A 23,469-nucleotide genomic window follows, 5' to 3' on the forward strand; every position below is an offset into this window, starting at 1 on the left:
TAGACAGTACAAATAGTTGCTTAGAACATAAAAAATGGAGAGAATAACATGAAAGAATGGGTAAAACAGAAGATATAAATGCAAGATACAATTATAAATAGAAATGAAATATGAAAAAAAACATATAAATACATACATAAATAAAAGGCACATATAAATATAAATTATAAATAGAAAATAAAAAAACGAAATAGATAAATACAGATAGCATAAGTAAAAGATGTAAAATGTACATATAATGAAAATTACAGAGTATTAGATAAAAATATTATTTAAAATCAACTACCTTCAGTATATTAAATGCTGAACTCTAAATCACATGTTTTACTATGAAATATGTACATTTTTTCAATTCGATACTATATGATTTAAAAATGAGAGACCAAATTAAGCTTTGAATGTGATTGTGTTCAGAAGTAGGCTTTTGGGTACTCCACCGTGTGCTCGAACTGCATACAAGTTCTATATTTTGGACACAACTCACAAGCAAACATTTTCATTCAGGGGCAGATAAAAAAAGTTAATTTTTTTCTTCCACCATATTAATAATGTAAAAAAAAGTGCCTGTACAAATTTAGGCCACTCGAGAGAAATTACGAGGGCTGTAAAAAATAAGTTTCCCTGGGGCCGTTTACAGAAAGAAAACAAAATTTAATGGGACAAATTTATTGGAACAGATACAACAACTGTTGAGCTATTTTTCAACACATTCCTCACTGAACTGAGACAGTTGTCATGTCATGGGATCGACAGAGAGGTGCAGACGGCTGTCAAACGCTGGTTCCGATCCCAGGTGGCAGACTTCTACGACACGGGGATACAAAAATTGATCCCGCGGTATGACAGATCGGTGGAGAATATGTTGAAAAATAGCTCAACATTTGCTGTACCTGTTCCAATAAATCTTTTCACAAAATTGTTTTGTTTCTGTAAACGACCTCAGGGAAACTTATTTTTTAAGGCCCTCGTAATTGCGTTCGAGTGGCCAGAATTTGTATAAGCACTTGTTTTGACATTAATATGGTAGGAGAAAAAAAAAAACTTTTTTTATCTGCCTCCAAGAGAATGTTTGCTTGTCAGTGGAATACTTAAAAAATTTTCTTCTGAATTTTTTCGCTGTCTTCCATACAAATGTGATATTTTAAAACGCCCTAAGTTATTGTTTTTAAAATATCTTTTTGACTTATCTGATTCTAGCTTTCGAGACATACTCCATTTTATTGGTGTACAGCTTGTACCGAGAATTGAAGCGGGAGGAAGAACAAAAGCATCCTATATGAAGACAGCACATCTGTCGAGCGTTGGCAGTTTGAGAAATTTTGACATCATGTTTAAGGTGCTGATTTTGTAGTTCTTTGAAACGGAATACTTCATGTATTATAATATACTGTATTTGCTATAATTTAAATGTTTTACATGAAACTCGTTTTGTATTTACCGAATTTTCACTTTCAAGAAATATTTTTGAATAACTATTTGTGATATCATCATCATCATCGTCATCATCATCATCATCATCATCATCATCAATCCATTCAAGGTCCAATTATTAATCGTGTAATATTACATACTAGATACACCAACATGATTTGTATTATTTACTGAATTATGCTTTCTTTCAGGCAGATTTGTTAGACTCTTAGATTTTGCATTCGCATAGGCCTAATTCTGAATATCATATTTACTTCTAATATTGTAATTGATACTGAATCGATGGATTACCATTAAAATTATCATTATCCTTTTACAAGCTAGACACCTTGTTCAGATTCTTGGGCATTAACAAGTTATGGAATTCCCTGATCTTATGGTGATTGTAATAGAAAATCGTCGTTCGGTCAGTACAGGCAGTGGCGGCTCGTGCCTTCCTTGGTTGGGTGTTCACAATATATATATATATATATATATATATATATATATATATATATATATATATGTATATTGGTAATGAACACACTGATATATTCTCGTATAGCTGAATCACACGTCAGAGATAAACGAGTTCTAATATGCGTGTACCAAATCTACGCATATAAACCAAAATTAAAACCATTAAACAAAAGTAGAGTAAAATTAATTCATAGGACTCACCTTCACTGCTGTTGTTGAAGATCTAGATTTATTTGTAGAGAAAACCCATGCGCCTAATTTTGAGAGATGCAAACTTATCAATAACTCTAATGTTGTTAACAAGTTTTTTTTTCCCACTGCCAACCTAGCCAATGTACTTAATCGGTCTTCTGTCATTGTGTTACGGAGGAATATTTTAATCCTCTTTTAATTTAACACCCTCACTATTTTACACACGACCGTCTCCAAACTTCAAGTGTTACTGTTTCAACTTTCAATACTGCACCAATGCAGCTTGTATTTTCCTTACTTTACTGAACAAAAGACAACAGAATCAGCCCCGTGCGTATCGGTATTTTTAAAAGAAAGAGTAAAGAGAGAAAACGAGAAAAGAGGGAGAAAGGAACAGGATGCCAGACCCAAGGGAGATGGAGCATCTCTCTTTCTCTGTCACTAGCACGTTAAGACCTGTGCGAGCAGAGCTATTGTAACCATTGTAACAAAACAGAAAATATTCTCGCCTCAGGCTATTCCACCCTGCTAGAGAAAAATTGTGCGAGCTGCTGTCAACCTGTCCAATAGAGATTTAAAGACACACGACACACGAACGAGACATTCTCTCGAGACGAAATATGTAGGAATGTTATTACACATTGGAAAGTAATAGATGTAATAATATTAATACAGTAATACGTATGATTATTGTTGGTTTTTAAGGTGTTCACGTGCTCCTGTGCTCATATAGAGGAACCGCCACTGAGTACAGGAAAAGCATTAGCCCTACAAAGGATACACATTTATTTCCCATGAATTGAGATAAATCTCCAAGCCCTGTTATAAAGGAATTTATAGCTGGACACACAGTACCAGAGAACGCCATGGTGTTTTCACAGAAGTGTTTATTCGTCAATTCCACTGCCTGCTGGATCACATCCTATGGCTCCTTACAGTGGCGGAGTCTTGTTGGAAATATACTGAGGAACGTTCTCCATACGTCAGTTCAACTAAAAATGGGTCAAGGATCTCATTCACATAACGCTCGCTGGTAATTGTGCCCTGAGTGAAAATAGGCCCAATAATTCTGTGTCCTTTCATTGCACACCACACGCCTATTTTTTCACTATACAAAGGTATTTCCGAGTACAAGATTGAGTTTCTCCTGACTGTTATACCGATGATTTTGTGAGGATACGTGTCCATTTAAATGAAAGTAGGCCTCATCAGAAAAATAAATTAATGTCGGATTAATTTCCTCAGAATTTATTTTCTCTAAAATCCATACCTGTTACTGGGATGTTGTTCATTTAACTTTTGAAATACCGGAATTCTGCATGGCTTTAATTTAAGTAATTTTGTTGCTTGACAAGCGGACTCGTAACTTACTCCTTTTCTTGCGCCAAACGCTTAAGATATTTTTGTGGGGGTGTGCTCTAATCTCTGTCCTATCTGCCGAAGAATCCATGAGAGAATTGCGTCGAATTTTCGGAAGGAGAATTATCAGTAAAAATTTAATGCCATGCGATTTCTATCTGAGGGGGGGGGGCACTTAAAAATACAGTTTATGCAAAAAACCTGCATACAATAAATGAGCTTAAAGAGTCAATCAGTGAAGCAGGACTACTTGAAATAATTAACAATTTCGAGTTCTACTCTTTCAGGAGTGAGCTAAAGTTTCATCTGTTTATATTATATTTTAGTTACAATTATTAGCAAAATAAATAAATACAAATACAGGTACAAATTTCATAAACCGGTGTCAACAGTGTGTAGCAGTTGGTGGGGGATATTTTCAACACCTACTTTGAGCTGGGTAAGTACAAATTCCTATACTGAGACCCAGTTTGTTCAACCTTTGTTAAATTATAACAGTATGTTATTCCATTTTATAGTCGGACCATCGGATCTGTGCCCCCGTAAGATATGCGAACTGAACCTTAATTCCGTTTCAGCCTCGGCAATTCATTTCTCCCCCTGCATTCCTATTTCTCTCTTTTCTATCCCTCTCTCTTTCTCTCCCCCACTACTCACAATTTTGAGCCTTCTTGCGGGACAGTTTATTTGCACTTGCAGTCCAGTGTTGTCAACTCAACATGAATACTGTAGCACGGAGTGGTGAAAGAAATATTATTAAGCAAGTAATAGCATTTTGCATAAGTCAATCAGCGTCATTAGACCTACTTAAATTAAATTATGGATAAGTAACAATTAACCTTACAGTATTATAAGCAATATTCAAGAGACATGATACTGTTTGACGGAAGTTTGGCAATATCCCTATTCGGCAAGGTTCGTGGCCTGCTGTTTGATGTAGTGGGAGAGAAACGGGTGGAATGGGGTGAGTAGAGGCGTTAACTTTTCCAAGAATGTCGACAGCGCTGAAGGGGCATAGATTCGATGGTCCGACAATAACTGTAAACTTAACAATTGAAGCATTTCTTCAACTACTGTTAGTACTAACAGGCTGTTAAAACCCATGTTAATTTAACTACTCAATTTCATGCAGTTAAATCATTTAACTCTCTGTTAGCATAGAAGTATTCAATATGGCTGGTGCGTTAGATGCTGAACTTTCATACCTTGATTATTTAGGAAATGATATCCATGAATACATAAACAGAACGGATGATTTCAATGATTTGATAGAACAGAAGTTCATACATGGATATAGGCTATTTTCTGCCAAGCCTCACTTTTCGCTTTCAACTTAGATCCGTTTATTTATTCTCAATAATTGGTTTATACTGCGAAATTAGCCCCATGATTTCTTTTTGTTCCAGTGTTTTCCATTTCACAACAGCAATATCAACACGGCAATACGCCGCTCCATGCTACTGTGATACAGACGATGGAAAGAAGCATGAGTCAAACCTGAGAGAATAGAAAGACTTCTTCTATTCTCTCTGAATCAAACAACGGAAATAAGCGAGAATCGCAGCTGTCAGAGTTCATAAAACAGAATTGAGCCTATACTTGGTTACACGTTACGATTAAATTCTAGAATCTCTGGTCCTAACAGAGTGTTAACAAACAGACTGTTAAAATGTGAAATGTAAAGTTGAAGAAACGCAATATTTTTAACAACAATTTATACTTTTAACTTACAGTTAATTAATGCTATGTTAGGTGGATTTTAACAAAGGTTGAAGAAACCGGGCCTAAACGTTTCAGTGCCGGCAGACCGGGTGGCCGCTTGGACGCAGGTAAACTCCAAGCGGCGGGCAACGGGAAAATGAAAACCGAGCGACTAAACAAAACAGTGTCACTGCAGTATATTATTTAACGTGAAGTATTGCTGATTTATAAATGGTCATAAAATCATAATTATATAGGCCGGGCATAAGTCACCGTACACTTAGATCTATGCAATGTAATGTACTGTAGAATTACTAATTAGTAATTACTGAACCTGAGGTCTATTTCATAAAACTTGACAATTGAAAATATGTCATTCTGACAAATAACAAATGACGACCCTACAAATAGTGAAGTGTCTGTTTCACTTGTCAGAAATAATCGCGACAACTTCTGGAATTGTCATGACAATTTGTCAGATTCCTGTTTCATAAACATTTACCATGACAGGGAAAATTCTACAATTTATCAAGCCTTTTCTGACATATTTCATTTTATGAAACAGAAAAATGTCTATTCATTTTTTGACGATTCTACATCTATTATATAATTTGAACTGGTAATGGAAATTACTGGAAAACGGCTGAACGGATTTTAATGAATGATCCGTCATTTTGAAGCTTGGCATCCAAGGATTTTCACAAAAATAGTAACTTCCAGTGAAGCGTCAGTTTTCCTACATAATTTTCCTGTTTTCCAAAATCCATCTTTCGTCAGTTTTGAGAACTAATTGCATTTCAATATAAAACAAAACACACACTACAATAAACAATAGGCTATTACACGAACGCCATGACCTGCAGGATTGCTGACATATTTAGAGCTCAAATTCAATTGGTTATTAAAAACTTCAAGACTTACTAAAATAATTTACAGGTCTGATTCTGCGGTGTGTAATTTTCTGAGTACAGCTGTGTAGTGGATATTAAAATCTACAAAATTTGAGGTGGTTTGATGACATTATTATCATTGGAAATGAAATATTTTTATAGTTAATGCCTTGATGTGACTATTTTGCATTAATTATACATATTAATGCTATATTGATGATATGAAAGTGAAACATTTTGGGGTTATGTAAGTAGATGTAGAGAATATCTTAAATTATATCTTACTGAGTGGCGGTTATATAGTATATATAACTACAAAACTTGCGTAAGATAATAATTTTGTTATTAAAATCAAATATTTTTATAGTTATTAATGAAGTAGGATTGGGTCTTTTTCATATACTTAATGGCGGTGTGGTGTAGTTATTTATATGCGCCATTCTCTTCAATATTGGTTCGAGAGAGCGCAAAAATTACAGTTTCTAAGGAAAGACCAAAAGGTATTACTTACTGATAAAATAAGAAGCCTACAATTATGTAGTCTCCCTATCATTTCAGCAAGATCTCTCAGCAGGATAAAATGAGATTACCTCTACATTTCAAGCTCTACATGCAGCAGCTATACCAAGATGCTATGTGTATTGTTCGCACATGAAAAACCCACTGTTCGTCCTGACATTGTTACTTGCGTTTTCGCGTTGAAACTCAAAAACTGAAGGTGGATAGGTTCAAGAAAAAGTATTTGGCATAAAAAAACCATTCAGAGGGAGTATGTTTCATTATTACGAAAGCAAATAACTTTCAAAATAATTTATTGTTGCCAACAGTTCGGGTATATTGTAATTGAGGTTATTGGAAATTGATGTCGATTTTAGAGGAAAATACTTTATTTTAAGTAAGTCAATACTAGCAGCAGTACTTACTTACTGGCTTTTAAGGAACCTGGAGATTCATTGCCGCCCTCACATAAGCCCGCCATTGGTCCCTATTCTGAGTAAGATTAATCCAGTCTCTACCATCATATCCCATCTCCCTCAAATCCATTTTAATATTACCTTCCCATCTACGTCTCGGCCTCCTCAAAGGTCTTTTTCCCTCCGGCCTCCCAACTAACACCCTATATGCATTTCTGGATTCGTCCATACGTGTTACATGCCCTGCCCATCTCAAACATCTGGATTTAATGTTCCTAATTATGTCAGATGAAGAATACAATGCGTGCAGATCTGCGTTGTGTAACTTTCTCCATTCTCCTGTAACCTCATCCCTCTTAGCCCCAAATATTTTTCTAAGCACATTATTCTCAAACACCCTTAATCTCTGTTCCTCTCTCAAAGTGAGAGTCTACGTTTCACAGACATACAGAACAACCGGTAATATAACTGTTTTATAAATTCTAACTTTCAGATTTTTTGATAGCAGACTTGATGACAAAAGCTTCTCAACCGAATAATAACAGGCATTTCCCATATTTATTCTGTGTTCAATTTCCTCCCGAGTGTCATTTATATTTGTTACTGTTGCTCCAAGATATTTGAATTTTTCCACCTCTTCGAAGGATAAATCTCCAATTTTCATATTTCCATTTCGTGCAATATTCTGGTCACGAGACATAATCATATACTTAGTCTTTTCGGGATTTACTTCCAACCCTTTCGCTTTACTTGCTTCATGTAGAATTTCCGCGTTTTCCCTAATCGTTTGTCGATTTTCTCCTAACATATTCACATCATCCAAATCTTACAACCTTATTCCTTTGCTGTGGTCGTGCCAGAGAATCAGTCCCATTCCGAGGCTTATTGTTAGGTTTCGTAACAAGCTGCTTTTTTACGGTGATGGGTTGTTAGCCCTTCACCCAACCCCCAAGCTGGAGGACCACCCCTTATCGGCTGTCCACGACTGCTTATTCAATATATTCGCAGCTACCCTCCATATCTGGAGGTCGTCTCCTCTATCCGCAACCTGAGGACGTGCCATGCCGTGGTGATAGGGACCCACAATACATGAACTACCAGCAATAGAGAAAGTAATGTTTACAGGGAACTGTGCAGGACAAAGGTTTTTAAAGAAAGGATAAATCTAAATTACATTTTCAGAAAGTTCGTATTCATGGAAAAAATTCGTATTAACAAAATAGCAGCTGAAAATATAATGAGCAAAATAGGAGATTTGCTGCACATAACAATGAGAAATAAAACATTTGGTCCAAAATAATTATGACGTGTTCTTACACTGGATGGGGGATGGAGCTCAGTATCACTTAACTGCTGATGCATATAGCTTATCGAAATCATTTCACAATTCTTCATGAGAGCAACCAATTTGCCAAGAGTTGTGGAATTATCGATGGGTCCTTGATACAGAAAGCGGACGCTTCCTTTGAAAATGAGGTTGCATTATTTGACAGGAATATCGTAACTTTCTTAGTCAAATTTACAATTAATTGTATAATTAATTGATTAACTAGTGGACTTACTCGTGTTAATTATGTAAGATTTGTCCGGCTTACAGCTGTTTCAGAGCTTCACGCACCATCTTCAGAGCCTACTATATCACGGCATCATCTCGAACTTCTCTGCCTGTTATGTGGGTGTGTTTGGTTGCTGAAAGGTGTTGAAGAGTGGAGTCAAATAGTGTGTGTGTACTGAAATTGATCTGTTTGTTGAGAATTTGATCGGGATGTGTTTTAGTATTGTTCTAGTGTGTTGAGTTTTTGGTTCTTGGGTTGTATGTGTAGGATTTCCATGTCCGCATTTATGTTATTGTATGTATGGTTAGCATTGGTTATGTGTTCGGCGTATGTAGATTTATTGTGTCCTCTGGTTATTGCTTTAATGTGTTCTTTGTAGCGTGTTTGGTATGATCTGCCTGTCTGTCCTATGTAGAACTTATCGTAACTATTACATGTGAGTTTGTATACACCTGTGTGGTCGTATTTATTTGTTTGTGTTTTTTGTGTGTTGAGATGTCTTTGTAGTGTGTTTTCTGTTCTGTATGTTATGTTGTTTTTCTGCTTTCTGAATGAAGATGCGATCTTATGTGTGCTTTTGTTTTCATATGTTAGTGTGATGTATTTCTTGTGTTCTTGTGTTTGTGTTGTGTTTTGCGTGTTTGTTAAATTTTTGTTTTGTTTTTCTTACGATGTTGTCTATTATGTTTGGATTGTATCCGTTTTCTTGTGTAGGCAGAGAAGTTCGAGATGACGCCGTGATCTAGTAGGCTCTGAAGATGGTGCTTGAAGCACTGAAACAGCTGTAAGCAGGACAAATCTTACATAATTAACACGAGTAAATCCACTAGTTAATCAATTAATTATATTCAAGTGATAAAAGTAATGTGCGCAAGATTCAAAATGAGTTAATCGTAATTTTCTCGCTGTTTATAATTGAATTCCTAACGGTGGTCACTAATTTTAACAAATTCTATAATGACGTGAATTATAGATCGTCCGATCAACTCATCTCATATCGATTGGAATGGAATTTAACTGAGGGGGGGCACGGATGGCCCAGCACTGCAACCTATTGAGATCTATTGCTCTAACCCTCGATATGGAATGAGTTGCATGCCACAGATCCCCTACGCGCACCGCCAGAAAATGAATAAGAAGAAATAATTTGCTATCGAACTTACATGTTTACACATAATTTATCTGTCATTGTCATGTTTAAGAAATGCTGTTGACAATTTACAAATTCTATTTGTCAAAGCAGTAAGGATTGTCAGGAAACGAATGGTACAATACTCTGACATATTTGTAGAATTGTAATGATTGTACTAGAACTTGTTAGCTTTACGAAACAAGACCCAGGTGACAAAAGGGTGTGGCAACACTGAAAGATAGTTTACAACAATGACCAAAACATTTGGTGGCAGTGACAATAACAGTTGAATAACGATAGTGGAATTTTGAGCAAGATGGCAGTTACGAGTAATTATTATTTGCTTGAAGAGCGGTTGGTTGCGAGTGTTTGGATCCACGAAAGGAACATTTGAAAGGAGATTTGGAAGGCCATTCCAAATCATAAGTTGCCGTGTTGATTTCATAAACTAATAACTGTGCTTCTTGCTTCAGCACCACCACCATTTTGATTAGGCAGGACAGATCCATCAGTAAAACATGAAATCATTCTTGATAAGGAATCTAATATTGTTTCCCAACATTTTGGGAAAAATCGATTGAACCTGCACTATGATACAGTATGAATACAAAAATATGTTTTAACCTTTCTTCTTATACTTTTAGTAATCGCTTGTGTTAGGATGTTAAAATAATCTGTATCTTTTTTCTATATACACTTTTAACACACATGTCACGGATTAAATTTTCAATTTATTTATTGTGTTAATCTTTAGGATTTACCTTGCTTGACTAATTTCGAAAGCTAAAGCTTTGGACAATGAAGCACAAGACTTGGAAACTATCAAGCAAGGTAAATATTAAAGATTAAGTCTAGAGTTGGGCGAGTAAATTACCTGTATGTGTTTTACGTGTAATTTACATGTAAAATGCGTAATGTAGAAAACTGTTTTATACACGGAGTAATAAACTAACATTTATTTATTTTGACAATATAAACATTAATTACTTCATTCCTTTTAAGTCCTGATAAGAAAAATGTTTGTTACAGCAGAAAAAAAAAATATTTTTTTTTTTGTGATTTTATACTGTGGTTTTACATAGATTATAACATTTGTTCATACTTATTTTCATTCACTCTAATACTTAGAAAAATAGCAATGCTTTGCTTACTTTCGTTTGTTTGTTGGAAAAACCCTATAACATCCTTACTAATTTATTTTTGGGGACTTTATATTATATACAGTAACTTATATCACTTGTTAAATATATTTTGCCTATTAAAATAAAATATAATAATAATAATAATAATAATAATAATAATAATAATAATAGTAAACTGCCCCCTATTGAGGGTAGCCCTTACGGACTCAGTATATCCTAAAAAAATTATTATACATATGTAAACATAGATATTAAATTTTAAAGAAGGGAAACAAAGAAATGTGTGTGAAAAATTACATATGCTATTAATGTGGCACCATGTGATTAATTAGGATTTGGCACGATTTTTTTAACACAATTATCACGATGTCATCCCTCAGAGATGTTGGCAGAGCAAACTGCCGTCGAAATTCTTCGAAAAAATCTGGCATAGTCCCTCGAGCACCTATGAGCAAGCCGAATACCTCAACGTGAATTAAGGCATATTTCAGCTTGAAATAGTTGACTGTAGGCTCATAGATCGACTTCTTCTCAAGGTGGACCTCGGCTGACCGATGACATTCTACTTCAAAACGTATCGTGGGGTCCACAATGATGCCCTGTTTAGTGTCAGCATTGTACGCTAAAATATCTACTCGTCTCGTTGACCCATTTTCAGCTAGACAGGAGATTTCTTCTTCTACTATCCAGCCCTTATTTCTTAATGCGGCAGCAATTTTGGATCTTACAAGATGATGTCTAGAGTTCCTCAAGAGCAATCCCTGTTCACAGAATCCCAAGACGTGTGCTAAAGTTTCAATCTCCGGACAGTTTTTATTAATTTCCCGAAAGTTTTGTTTTTGTCACGTGGGGTTTTAAAAATAAACGATTTTAAGTGATAAAGGCCTCTTTATAGTGTAACACTTAAAGGTAAAAATTATGATTTAAACATAATAACTCATTAAGTGTAATAATTTTCCAAATTTTATGTGGTAAATGACTAATCATCAAAGAGTCGGGAAGCATGGCTGAATAGACTATTTGTATGTCAGAACATTAATAAACTTATTTTTTCAATCATCCCTTCCACGGTTGGTCGTAGGCCATGTGTACAGTTATGTGTAGAAACTTTGACTTCATCTGGTATGAATTGCAAAATCTTCATAAGGGGACACGCTACTGTGTTTTCGTCAATTTTGGTCAATGTTAAAAGTTAATTTTTTTACTGATGAATTGTATTGACTAGGAACAAACCCATGCACCATTTCATTGTAGGTAGTCTTAGCATCATTTTAAAAGTTTAAGAAATAAATTATCTTTATATTAGACCCAGATATTTGTTTACTAAAATTATAAACACTTTTTTATATTTTATTTTTTTCCGAGTACATTTTTCAACATAAAATTTTGAAAATAATTGTGCATATGTAACTCATCAACATCTATTCGATTTTAAAATTTCACAAACTTACAATCACAATTGTGTCCCTTTAAGGTCTCCATTTTTTAACATTAATTGGTAGCTTCGAGTCAGCCTATATGCTAGGTTTATTGGCAGTTCAAACGGTAAATTTCCATCGCAAACTGAAGAAAGAAAGACTAAAAATAAAAGTTTCTTGGAGGTTTTTTATGTATTTTACATTTATTACGTTAATTACGCATTATTTACGCGTATTTTACTGCAATGTAAATAACCTTTTTTTACGCGTAGAGTCTCAACCCTGAGGTTAACACAGTAAAGAAATTGTAAATTCAATCAGGAATCTGTATCCTTGAGTCAAGGTGTGTCGGCTTCCACAGTCACGGACACGAGGAGATAATGTTGACGTAGCAACTGATTATCCAATATACGGGGGCCCTAATCTTTATATCTGATAACACATTTTACTGATAACAGCGTTTGAAATGTAGACGAGTGTTGATTTCAAGTGACGTTTTACAGTTGGCGAGATCACATTTTAATTACTCAAAGGTTAATTGAAAGTGCTGTGTATACTTCTTGTAACTGTGAATATAATGTGACATTTACGAGTGATTTGTTACTGGAAGAATTTTGATTTACGAGTGTATTCGCTTAATAGTGACCCAGATTCATTCACTAGGTTGAAAGGTAAGATGAATATAAACGTTTTAACGCCTTATTGTATACATTTTACAGTAGATATCTTAGAAACAGATTAGTTATATTATGAAATAGAATATCATATTTGACACATACTTGGTTCATTAGAATAGTGATGTATTTTTTTTTTAAATTTATTGAGTATGCCCCAAATGAGTATAACTCATATGTAGGGGCTATACAAGAACACATACATATGTTATACAGGGACATCACTTTATTTTTACCAACATTTTTAACATTAACCTGGCTATACTCGGAAACACTGTTGCCCCCTTCCATTACAGGAGTTTGATGTTGCTAGTGCAATATGTAAACAAATCATTTTACTAGGTATAGGAGGAGAGAAAAGTAGTGTATCCATTTATATTGTAGGGAAATACGATATTACGATTTTCAGTTTGATCATCACTTTTACGGAATTTATCAAAATACAGTAGAGTAGTAACATTTTTTTTTTCAAAAACTCAACTTTTCAGGCGGCTATGTTCATTATGTAATGTCTACTTTATTTAGCATATTAATTATTGATGCTAACATCAATATAGAGAGTACATTTAAATTGAGGGGGTCATAAGTAAAGGGCTGTAAGTGCACTTAAGTTACTTTTGAGAAAATGGGGTTTAAATATTTAAGCTTTCGTAAAATTGGTGAAATTTTTATTTAAATTTTAAAGTGTGATGAGATTAAAATATCCCTTTGCCACTAAAATTTTAGATACTTTAGCTTACACTGGATGCACTTAACTCATGTTATTACAAATGTCACTAGCATTCCTTTGCTTGTAGCCACCTCAATTCAAAATAAGCTAATCTGAATTTTTAAACAAGTTGCTGAAAATAGTTGCCGTTCATTACAATGCAGGCTTCAATTCTTTACGCATATTATTAAAAACATTTTGAAGTATATTCTCTGAAATTGAATTTATCGTTTCTTGAATATAATTTTTTAGTACGATATTATTAATATAGGTTCTTTCTTCTATAGAAAACGCAACCATATTTCTGAAACACACTGTACACTGCAGTGTTTACTTCACTGCTTGAAGACTTGGAATGCAACAGCGGCCGTAAGTTTGTGTGTCTGACGGGAGCAAGGACATTAGTGAAGGGGTGGGAGTGAAGTACATTCAGAAATGCAGGTACAATAAAAATGCAAGTAAAAATAAAATGATGTCCCTGTACTATGTAATTGAGAAGTCATGAAACTACAATCTGTGAAAACAAACAATAACACAAGAATTTATGAAAGAAAGAAAGCAAAATAAGAACAAATAATAAGATGACATAAAGTTTTGGGCAGAAAGAAGAGAAAGTTTGAAACCATGAAATAAATCAATCAACTGAGAATTAAAATAAATAATCTTCCCAAAACGTATTATTAAACAATTCTTAAAACACCGGCAATTTGTAAAATTCTATATTCTGAAGGAAATTGGTTAAAAGTTGTTGTTAAAAATGGTTAAGTCCTTTCGTTCCATAAGTTACTGAGCTATGCTGAGAAAAATATATATTGTCTTTTTTGTCTTGTTAAATAAGTATGTATATCTTTATTAAACTGAAATGTAAGATTACTATGTATTAAATTGTTAATATCTTTGTACATGAAAATGGCAGCACCTAATTTTATAATTGATTCAACTGGTAGAACGAAAGAAAATTGATATAGATATTTAACTGGAGTCAAATAATGAAAACCCAATACATTTCTTAAAGCTCTATTTTGAATAATTTGTAAAGGTCTCAAAGCAGTTCTCTTATTACGTCCCCAAATAAATGACATATACATTAAATCAGAATGGATAAAAGCATAATATACATTCAAGAGACAAATAGCCAAAATTTTTCTGGTAATCTTCGATTTTCCAAAAATAATTGGTGTTAACATGTATAATTAACCATCCTGAAACCGAAAATCGCTTTTTTGAAATTTTTGTTTGTATGTCTATCTGCCTGTCTGTCTGTCTGGATGTTTGTTACCTTTTCACACGATAATGACTGAACCGATTTATATGAAAATTGGAATATAAATTAAGTTCGTTGTAACTTAGATTTTAGACTATATGGCATTCAAAATACTTTATTTAAAAGGGGAGTTATAAGGGGGCCTGAATTAGATAAATCGAAATATCTCGCTTATTATTGATTTTCATGAAAAATATTACATAACAAAAGTTCTTTAAAAATAATTTCCGATAAGTTTTATTCTGTACAAAATGTTGATAGGACTGATATTTAATGAGATAAATGAGTTTTAAAATTACAATGACAACGCCATCTAAGGCGCTGTACTGAAATAAAAACAAATTACTTCGTCTATAAGGGGCCTTGGACAACAACAATCGAAAACTATTAAACATAGCCTAAGAGAATGTTTCTGTGTTTGTATGAAGTAATATCGGAAGCTAATTATTTGTATTATTATTTCACCATTGGAAAGTGTAGTTTCTCTAGATGGACATAATTCTACAATGTTATTACAGTAACTTCTGAAACATATAGCAAGTAACATAAAGTATACACATTAAAACAAAATGATATGTCAATCTTCATTAAACTATTGTTGCATATAATAACAATTAAGAAACATGTTAAAGGAATTGTCATTGCACCAAATGATTGCTCTCTGGACCAAAATGACCGCATTTTAATTACTTAAATACAATTTAAATTAAGTGACATATTAAACGATTTATCCTTCTATCAAACACGAATGTTCCCTGGATCAAACATCCTATTTTAATTATGTAATTACTTTATATTTATTTCTAACGGGTGCAGCGGAGCGCACGGGTACGGCTAGTAATATAATAAAATGAAGGTTTAGTGAAAATCGTAAACACAGTTTTTTTCAAATTCAAAGAAAGCCTATTTGCGCTTGACCAGTTTTCAAGAGTAATAATGTCTGCCTCAAACTTTTCAAACAATTCTTCAATGGAGTCGATAATATAAATTATAGTGAATTTTCATCGAGTTAAACATCTCTGCACTATCGGAGCGTCGACCTGGTTAGCGAGTTGGTATAGCGCTGCCCTTCTATGCCCGAGGTTGCGGGTTCGATCCCGGGCCAGGTCGAAGGCATTTAAGTGTGCTTAAATGCGACAGGCTCATGTCAGTAGATTTAGTACACGTCCTGCGGGACAAAATTCCGGCACATCCGGCAACGCTGATATAACCTCTGCAGTTGCGAGCGTCGTTAAATAAAACATAACATTTTAACTATCGGAGCATTAAATATTTTATTTAACTTACGGCTTGTTAGATATGTTAGTGTAATTATTTATAGATTATAAAGGATGGGATAGAATGAACTCATGATTTTGACTCACGTAATACTCATCCCATAGTTGGGGTGGATTGAAGCTGGCATGGCATAACATTGGTCAAGGTTAGAGTATCAATTGTTTTACATGGCAACGATTTCTGTTTTGTTACTGAAGTCAACAAATCTGAATTATTTCAGTAAATGTACTGAATAAACATGCCCCGTTGGTCAGCAGAACATGGGGCATTCACTATTGAAACATTTTTAAAGGCGGAGACTCAGTGATAACAACACAGTGATTATTCAGGTGGCATTTCAACATTGCAAGACATGGAATAGTTTCGGATCACAACACAATCAATAACTGGATTAGCTACAACTGTGCGTACACCGCAGAATACCCCGGACCAAACTGTCACCTTCTGGTTACGAAGTGGTTTCATATGCAGTTCACGAGGATTCTGAGCACTCCAGTATCTCATATTGTGTTTATTTACATTACCAGACAATTCAAAGTGGGCTTCGTCTGACATTATTAAGTGACGAATAATCCCTGTATCTTTGTTCATTAAATGAATAAATTCATTGCAAAATTCCATTCTTGAGATGAAGTCACGGTCCGACAACTCTTGCACTATTTCAATTTTGTACGCACTTCATTTTAGGTAGAATTTTATCATGATTTATTTGTGGCCCGTACTCAGTTTTAGATAGCAATTTATAACGTTTTAGTTGTGATCCTCAATTCATTTTAAATAGATATTTCTAATGATTTAGTTGTGGTCTGTAGTCAATTTTAGGTATAAATTTATAATGTTTTAGTTGTGGCCATCACTTCATATTGCATATAAATTGATAATAATTTAGTTGTTGTCCATACTTAATTTTGAATAGAAATTTACTAAGGTCTTAATTATGGTTCTCACTTCATTTTAGGTAGAAATTTATATCGTTCTATTTGTGATCCATACTTATTTTTAGACAGAAATTTATGTTTTAGTCGTGGTCCACATTTCATTTCTGATAGGAATTTAATAAAGTTTTAGTGGTGGTCCTCATCTTGGATAGAAATGTATGCTTCACTTGTGGGCCATAGGCTACTTATTTTTAGATAGAAATTTATATTTTAGTTGTGGTCCACTCTTCATTTTAGATTGAAATTTCTAGTGATTTAGTGTGGTCCATACTTAATTTTAGATAGGCTTTCATAAGGGAACTTAATGGTTTAGTTGAGATCCACTCTTCATTTGAGATAGAAATGTCTAATATCTTAGTTATGGTCCACACTTCGTTTTATATACTGGGTGTTCAGTTCAAAATGTGTCTTGGCTCGCTGTATGCCGTCATGTGGCTAGCTGACGAGCCTAGAGAATTCAATCTTCCTACACTTCCGCAGCTCAGGTGTATAATCTAAGAGGCAGAGAAGTTGGCTAGCAAGTACGGCGTTCATTCTGAAGAGTACGTGCCGATACGTACGGTAACGCCGGTAGTGGCAGGAATGTGAACTGTTTGGAAATACGTACTGTCGGGATATGGGGAGAGGGTTAAGACGATTACTTACGTATTTGTTGACATTAACTTCGACGGTCAACATGGACACGGAGCATTTGATTTGTGTTGTGGAATGTTACCGTACGCAACCGATGATAACAAATACCCTGCGTACGACTTGCCGGCGCAAAACACAGTTCGAAAGAGGTTATGGTAGTACACAGACCGTACAGACCGTTGCTACGACGTTCAAGTTATACCGTACACGTTCTCAAGTTCAGATTGAAGAACGCCTTAAATAATAGGCAACTTCTCTAACATATAAGCTGAAACTCGCTTCAAATCGGTGACCCAACAACAGTGACGTCATGACACACTTTGAAATGAACACCCAGTAGAACTTTATAATATTTTTTTTTATTTGTGATCCACATTTGAGTTTAGATAAAAATTTATGGTATTTGTTTAGTTGTGATCCACACTTCATTTTAGCTACGAATTTCTATGTTTTGATTTTAATCGATAGTTGATTTTATATGGAAATGTGTTTCAGTTATGGTCCTTGCTTTATTTTCTGAATAATTATTTTATTGAATTTTAACGCACGATATTATAATTTGTTTCAGTTGTTTATATTCACTACAGCAAGATGGTTGTAATGTTGAGGCAGTGTTGTTGCGGGTGCTCTCTCGGAGCTGGGACAATTATCATAGGACTCCTTGAAACAGTACGTAGTCTACAGTATGTGCTTTCTGTACCCTTGAATGTAAGTTGTTGGTGCTTTGTGTTGAGATACAGGGTGCGTCAGAAAGAACGGATGGATTTCACATGGCAAGAAAATTGTAAAGATTCATCAAATCAAAAATTTATTGTTATCAACATATTCACCAATACATGCAGTTTATTTATGTAAAACAACATTATCCATATGATGTCCTTGGCTTTCAATACAGGCATCGAGGCGTTTTCTGATGTTCGCCATCACTTTCACAGTCATAGCCGGTGCAATTGCCACGATTTCTTCGCGAATCGCTGTCTTCAGTTCGTCCAGTGTATGTGATCGATGTTTACAAACTTACGCCTTCAAATGGTCCCAAAGAAAGAAGTCGCAGGGCGCGAGATCTTACCGTAGCCTCGGACAATCTCAGTGCAAAAGAATTTCGTCCAGGTGATTTCTTCTTTAAGGAGAATTGGACGTTATCGCATGCAAAGTAATGGTAAAAATAGCCTATCTTCAAGCAGTCATAAATGTAATACTATTTATCACAGCTATTTCATTTTTTTAGTGATATATGTATACAGATTAAACTTTAAAATGAAAAAAGAATGGTTAATCTAGTGTAAATCTTACCCTTAAATTAATTTTTTAATTTAAACATATGTTTTATATAAATTAACTACATACCTGTGATTAGGTACACTCTATTCACTTATCATGGCACACATTGAATTAAAATTTTGGCCACTTACTGCTAACAGATACTAAAACATACCCTACTAAAATTATTAAAATATCTGTAATATTATGGGCATAGGGCTTATACTAATCTTCATTTTTTTTTTAATTTATTGACGGTGATGATTACTATAAGCCCTATGCCCATAATATTACAGATATATGAATAATTTTAGTAGGATATGTTTTAGTATCTGTTAGCAGTAAGTGGTCAAATTTTCAATTCAATATGTGCTATAATAAGTGAATAGAGTGTACCTAATCACAGACATGTAGTGAATTTATAAAAAAAATTGAGCTTAATTAAAAAAAATTAATTTAAGGATACAGATTTACTCTAGTCACCATTCTTTTTTCATTTTAAAGCTTAATATGTATACACACTTAGCTAACAAAAATGAAAGACCACTGATAAATAGTAGACTATTATATTTATGACTGCTAGAAGATAGGCTATTTTCACCATTATTTTGCATGCGATAATGACCAACTCCCCTTAATGTTGAACCTGTGATACGAAATGAAGCCTCCCACCGCAAAATTGTATTCCGAGTTGGAATCCTAGCGTGACATCCGATGTCGAAATGAGTCCTGAGTGGCGATCACAGACTCTTCATTTTTCAAAAATGTCTCTACGATGAAAGCACGTTGTACACCAGACCAACACCATGTTCTCAACTGAAACTGCATTCTCTGGCTGACCCAACAGTCGTGGTCCCCCTCACTATATCTCTCTCCTCGTTGCGTATCGATAGTCTGAAATCCATCCGTTCTTTCTGACGCATCCTTTAGCATCCAGTGAGTCCTAAGGACGGGCAGCGACTAGCAAACGCGCTGCCTTGGCCGAAGAGGGTGCTCTGTCTAGTTAAATTGGTCTCGTAACTACGGCAAGAAAAAACGGACACCTTATTTATTGCTTTTCATTCGTAAGTTTCATGGTCATAGTGTACGATGGACAATTGGAATCTCCGGACCAAATTTACGTATTTCTAATTTCTATTCTACCTAATGTTTTCTTTCAGAAGAAGTAATGTTCATTGAAGATTTCCTGAATAGAAAGAATAGATTTTTCACAGATTAATTTTATAATTTATTTTTATTCTTATTCTTTAATAATTACAATTAATAATTTACTAAATGGTTCTACTTTCTTTTCTCTGCATTTTTATTTCTCATTTTTGTTCTTAACTAATTGCAATTAATAACAATTATAAAATAGTTCTTATTTGAAGGATTTGTAACAAGCTGTTTTTTACGGTGATGGGTTGTTAGCCCTTCGCCCAACCCCCAAGTCTGCTGTCAAAAAATCTGAAAGTTAGAATTTATAAAACAGTTATATTACCGGTTGTTCTTTATGGTTGTGAAACTTGGACTCTCACTTTGAGAGAGGAACATAGGTTAAGGGTGCTTGAGAATAAGGTGCTTAGGAAAATATTTGGGGCTAAGAGGGATGAAGTTACAGGAGAATGGAGAAAGTTACACAACACAGAATTGCACGCATTGTATTCTTCACCTGATATAATTAGGAACATTAAATCGAGACGTTTGAGATGGGCAGGGCATGTAGCACGTATGGGCGAATCCAGAAATGCATATAGAGTGTTAGTTGGGAGGCCGGAGGGAAAAAGACCTTTAGGGAGGCCGAGACGTAGATGGGAAGATAATATTAAAATGCATTTGAGGGAGGTGGAATATGATGATAGAGAATGGATTAATCTTGCTCAGGATAGGGACCAATGGCGGGCTTATGTGAGGGCGGCAATGAACCTCCGGGTTCCTTAAAAGCCAGTAAGTACGAGTAAGTAAGGAAGTATAAAATGGTTCTACATTTTGTTTTCTATTCTTCACTATATAATTAAAAGCTACTAAATGATTCCATATTTTATGGCCGTAGGAAATTTGGGACGAATTCCCTTAAGCACATACGCCTACCATTTGGGCCGATCTGGACAGGACGTCAGGGGCTAAGAATGCGACTGTAGTAGGATGTTTGGAGCGATATAAACAGTATTTTCACACGCATTTTATGCAGACTTGGGACCGTCAAGACAAGCTGTGAGCTTGGTACGATTAAAAATGTTGTTATTTTATATAAAGTTTTTATTACAAAATTTGTAAACATTTAGGCACAGTTTAAAATTGAATTTAAATATGAATAAAATGTACAGATTATTGGACATATTTTCCAACGTTCTATTTATTACAATATGCAGTATCATTTGAGGGTTTCATGTGTGAGGTATTCTCTTGACGTTATTTTGCTTTTTCGTAGTCATTTCAGCTGTCGATCAGAAAAGCCTGCTTCCTTTTTTCCGCGTACTTTTCAACAGTGATTACAGTATGTTTTTGGAAATGAAGTTTAATTTTAAATTTATCTCTGCCTGTACGGATAAAAGCACATCAATAACTTTATGTATGCTAGGTGCTTAGGACAATATTTGGGGCTAAGAGGGATGAAGTTTCAGGAGAACTGCACGCATTGTATTCTTCACCCGACATAATTAGGAACATTAAAGCCAGACGTTTGAGATAGGCAGGGCTTGTAGCACATATGGACGAATCCAAAAATGTATAAAGAGTGTTAGTTGGGAGACCTAAGAGAAAAAGACTTTGGGGAGGCCGAGACGTAGATGGGAGGATAATATTAAAGTGAATTTGAGGGAGTTGGGATATGATGATAGAGAGTGGATTAATCTTGCATAGAATAGGGACTGAGTAAATATTAACTCATTAAACAATTCAGACACTAATTTTTTAGTCGTCATGGCTACCTAGCGCCCGGAATTTGTCTACACCTGATTTTTACAATAAGTGAAACGCATCTAGATCCTTTAGATCTAATGAATTTTTGGAATTAAAAAATGGAAAAACATAAATTTCAGCACAAAATTAAAATAAAACATTATTAGTGCGTGCTTTACGAGTCTCAACACATTACAATTAATGACTGCAAACATTTTAAATGTTTCAAATGAAAAAAAAGTGCCTCCTTTCTGATAAAATACATTTTCTTCTTCCCTAATGGAGCAGTCATTTTCAACCACCTAGCTTTGTTTTGTTTTCGTATGTTCAATGAGCAGCAGACCTGTAGTGTGTATGTATGCCGCTCTATTATTCCATACATACCTAGGTTGTAGGTTGCTTGGAAGCTTTCGGTAATCAAACGCAGGATTCTATTTACAACTTAAATTTAACACATATCAGACACCACTCCATCTCATACTACTAGGTTATATTAGTCACCGCTACTGGAACTGGATACTATAGCGCGTTCGCTTACAATATGTAGGTCGACCGGGCTGCGTACGACCGGCACGAAGGCCATACAACACGCGGCAAACCGTCTCCCGCACGCTTGGCAGTCCAGTTCAGGCTCCCTGTAGGAGTGGTTGTGTTGACGTTAGATTACGCGTTATTCTTCTGATCGCTGGTTGTTTCAGCATGTATGAGATCTAAAGTTTTATACCATCTAGAATAGTAGGAATTATTGAATAATATGAGTTTTGTGAGCTTTAGTATTATTATTCTTTTTTTTTTCCATAGCAGAGGGATTCGGAGTTTGATTTATTCTAAGACTGTATTTTCTTTGCGTTTCCTAGAGATTGTATTGTATTGTATTTATTAACATTCCATGGTATTTATTACATTGCTTCACAGCTAGAATATGAAAGAAGTTAAAAACTTAATGCTATTATAAAGTTTTAATTTAAAGTCACAGTCTAGATGAAATATATACAGACGAGATTTACAATATAGTCTACTAGTACAACACAAAGTTGTTGTTGTTCTATAATGGCCGCAATTGGGGATCATTTAACCCATTTTACTTCTTACTTCCCAATGAATTTGAGAGTTGTTATTTTGTTGCGCTTCCTTGTCCAGTGCAGTGCATGTGAATAGGTGTTCTCTTCCCATAGATGAACCTGGTAAGTTGCATAAGGGGCATTCTTGAGTATTAAGGATTCCAATTTTGCAGAGATGTGCTGCAAGGCAAAGTTTTAGTATCAATATCTTGAAGCGTTGTTGTATGTCATAAATTCACCTACAGAATAGAAGGCGTGAGAAATTAGGTACTTCTTTAATTTGGCCCTAAATAATCTTATGTTTTGATATATATTTTGATGTACCGAAGTACATATGATATTTCCATGCAGATATTCTGCGTCATCATATGATGAAAGAGTGATGGAACGGAGAAAAATTCTCTCCGGCGCCGGGATTTGAACCCGGGTTTTCAGCTCTACATGCTGATGCTTTATCCACTAAGCCACGCCGGATACATATGATGACGCAGAATATCTGCATGGAAATATCATATGTACTTCGGTACATCAAAATATATATGATATGCGTAATAAAACACTTTGTGATATAAGACGGC

General features: G+C 34.7%; 2 protein-coding genes and 1 non-coding gene across 5 annotated transcripts in view; 2 read left to right on the forward strand and 1 right to left on the reverse strand.

The window, feature by feature from the left end:
- LOC138698793 (uncharacterized) overlaps positions 1–1,656 on the forward strand; it is a 45,299-nt gene extending 43,643 nt beyond the window's left edge. For both annotated transcript variants that reach the window (XM_069825020.1, XM_069825019.1), the window contains exon 6: positions 1,198–1,656. In XM_069825020.1, coding sequence (XP_069681121.1) covers positions 1,198–1,280 — 83 coding nt within the window. In that variant the 3' untranslated portion in view covers positions 1,281–1,656. The remainder of the gene's footprint in view (positions 1–1,197) is intronic.
- An 11,008-nt stretch (positions 1,657–12,664) lies between these two features.
- LOC138697618 (uncharacterized) overlaps positions 12,665–23,469 on the forward strand; it is a 29,406-nt gene continuing 18,601 nt past the window's right edge. The window contains exons 1-3 of one of the 2 annotated variants that reach the window (XM_069823018.1): positions 12,665–12,865; positions 13,865–14,018; positions 18,259–18,359. In XM_069823018.1, coding sequence (XP_069679119.1) covers positions 18,282–18,359 — 78 coding nt within the window. In that variant the 5' untranslated portion in view covers positions 12,665–12,865; positions 13,865–14,018; positions 18,259–18,281. The remainder of the gene's footprint in view (positions 12,866–13,864; positions 14,019–18,258; positions 18,360–23,469) is intronic. The other variant, XM_069823017.1, reaches the window with a different exon arrangement.
- Positions 23,294–23,365, reverse strand: TRNAY-GUA (transfer RNA tyrosine (anticodon GUA)). The gene has a single exon. It is a non-coding gene; the product is annotated as a tRNA-Tyr (tRNA).

This window comes from Periplaneta americana, chromosome 4 (assembly GCF_040183065.1).
Source record: "Periplaneta americana isolate PAMFEO1 chromosome 4, P.americana_PAMFEO1_priV1, whole genome shotgun sequence".
Taxonomy (NCBI): domain Eukaryota; kingdom Metazoa; phylum Arthropoda; class Insecta; order Blattodea; family Blattidae; genus Periplaneta; species Periplaneta americana.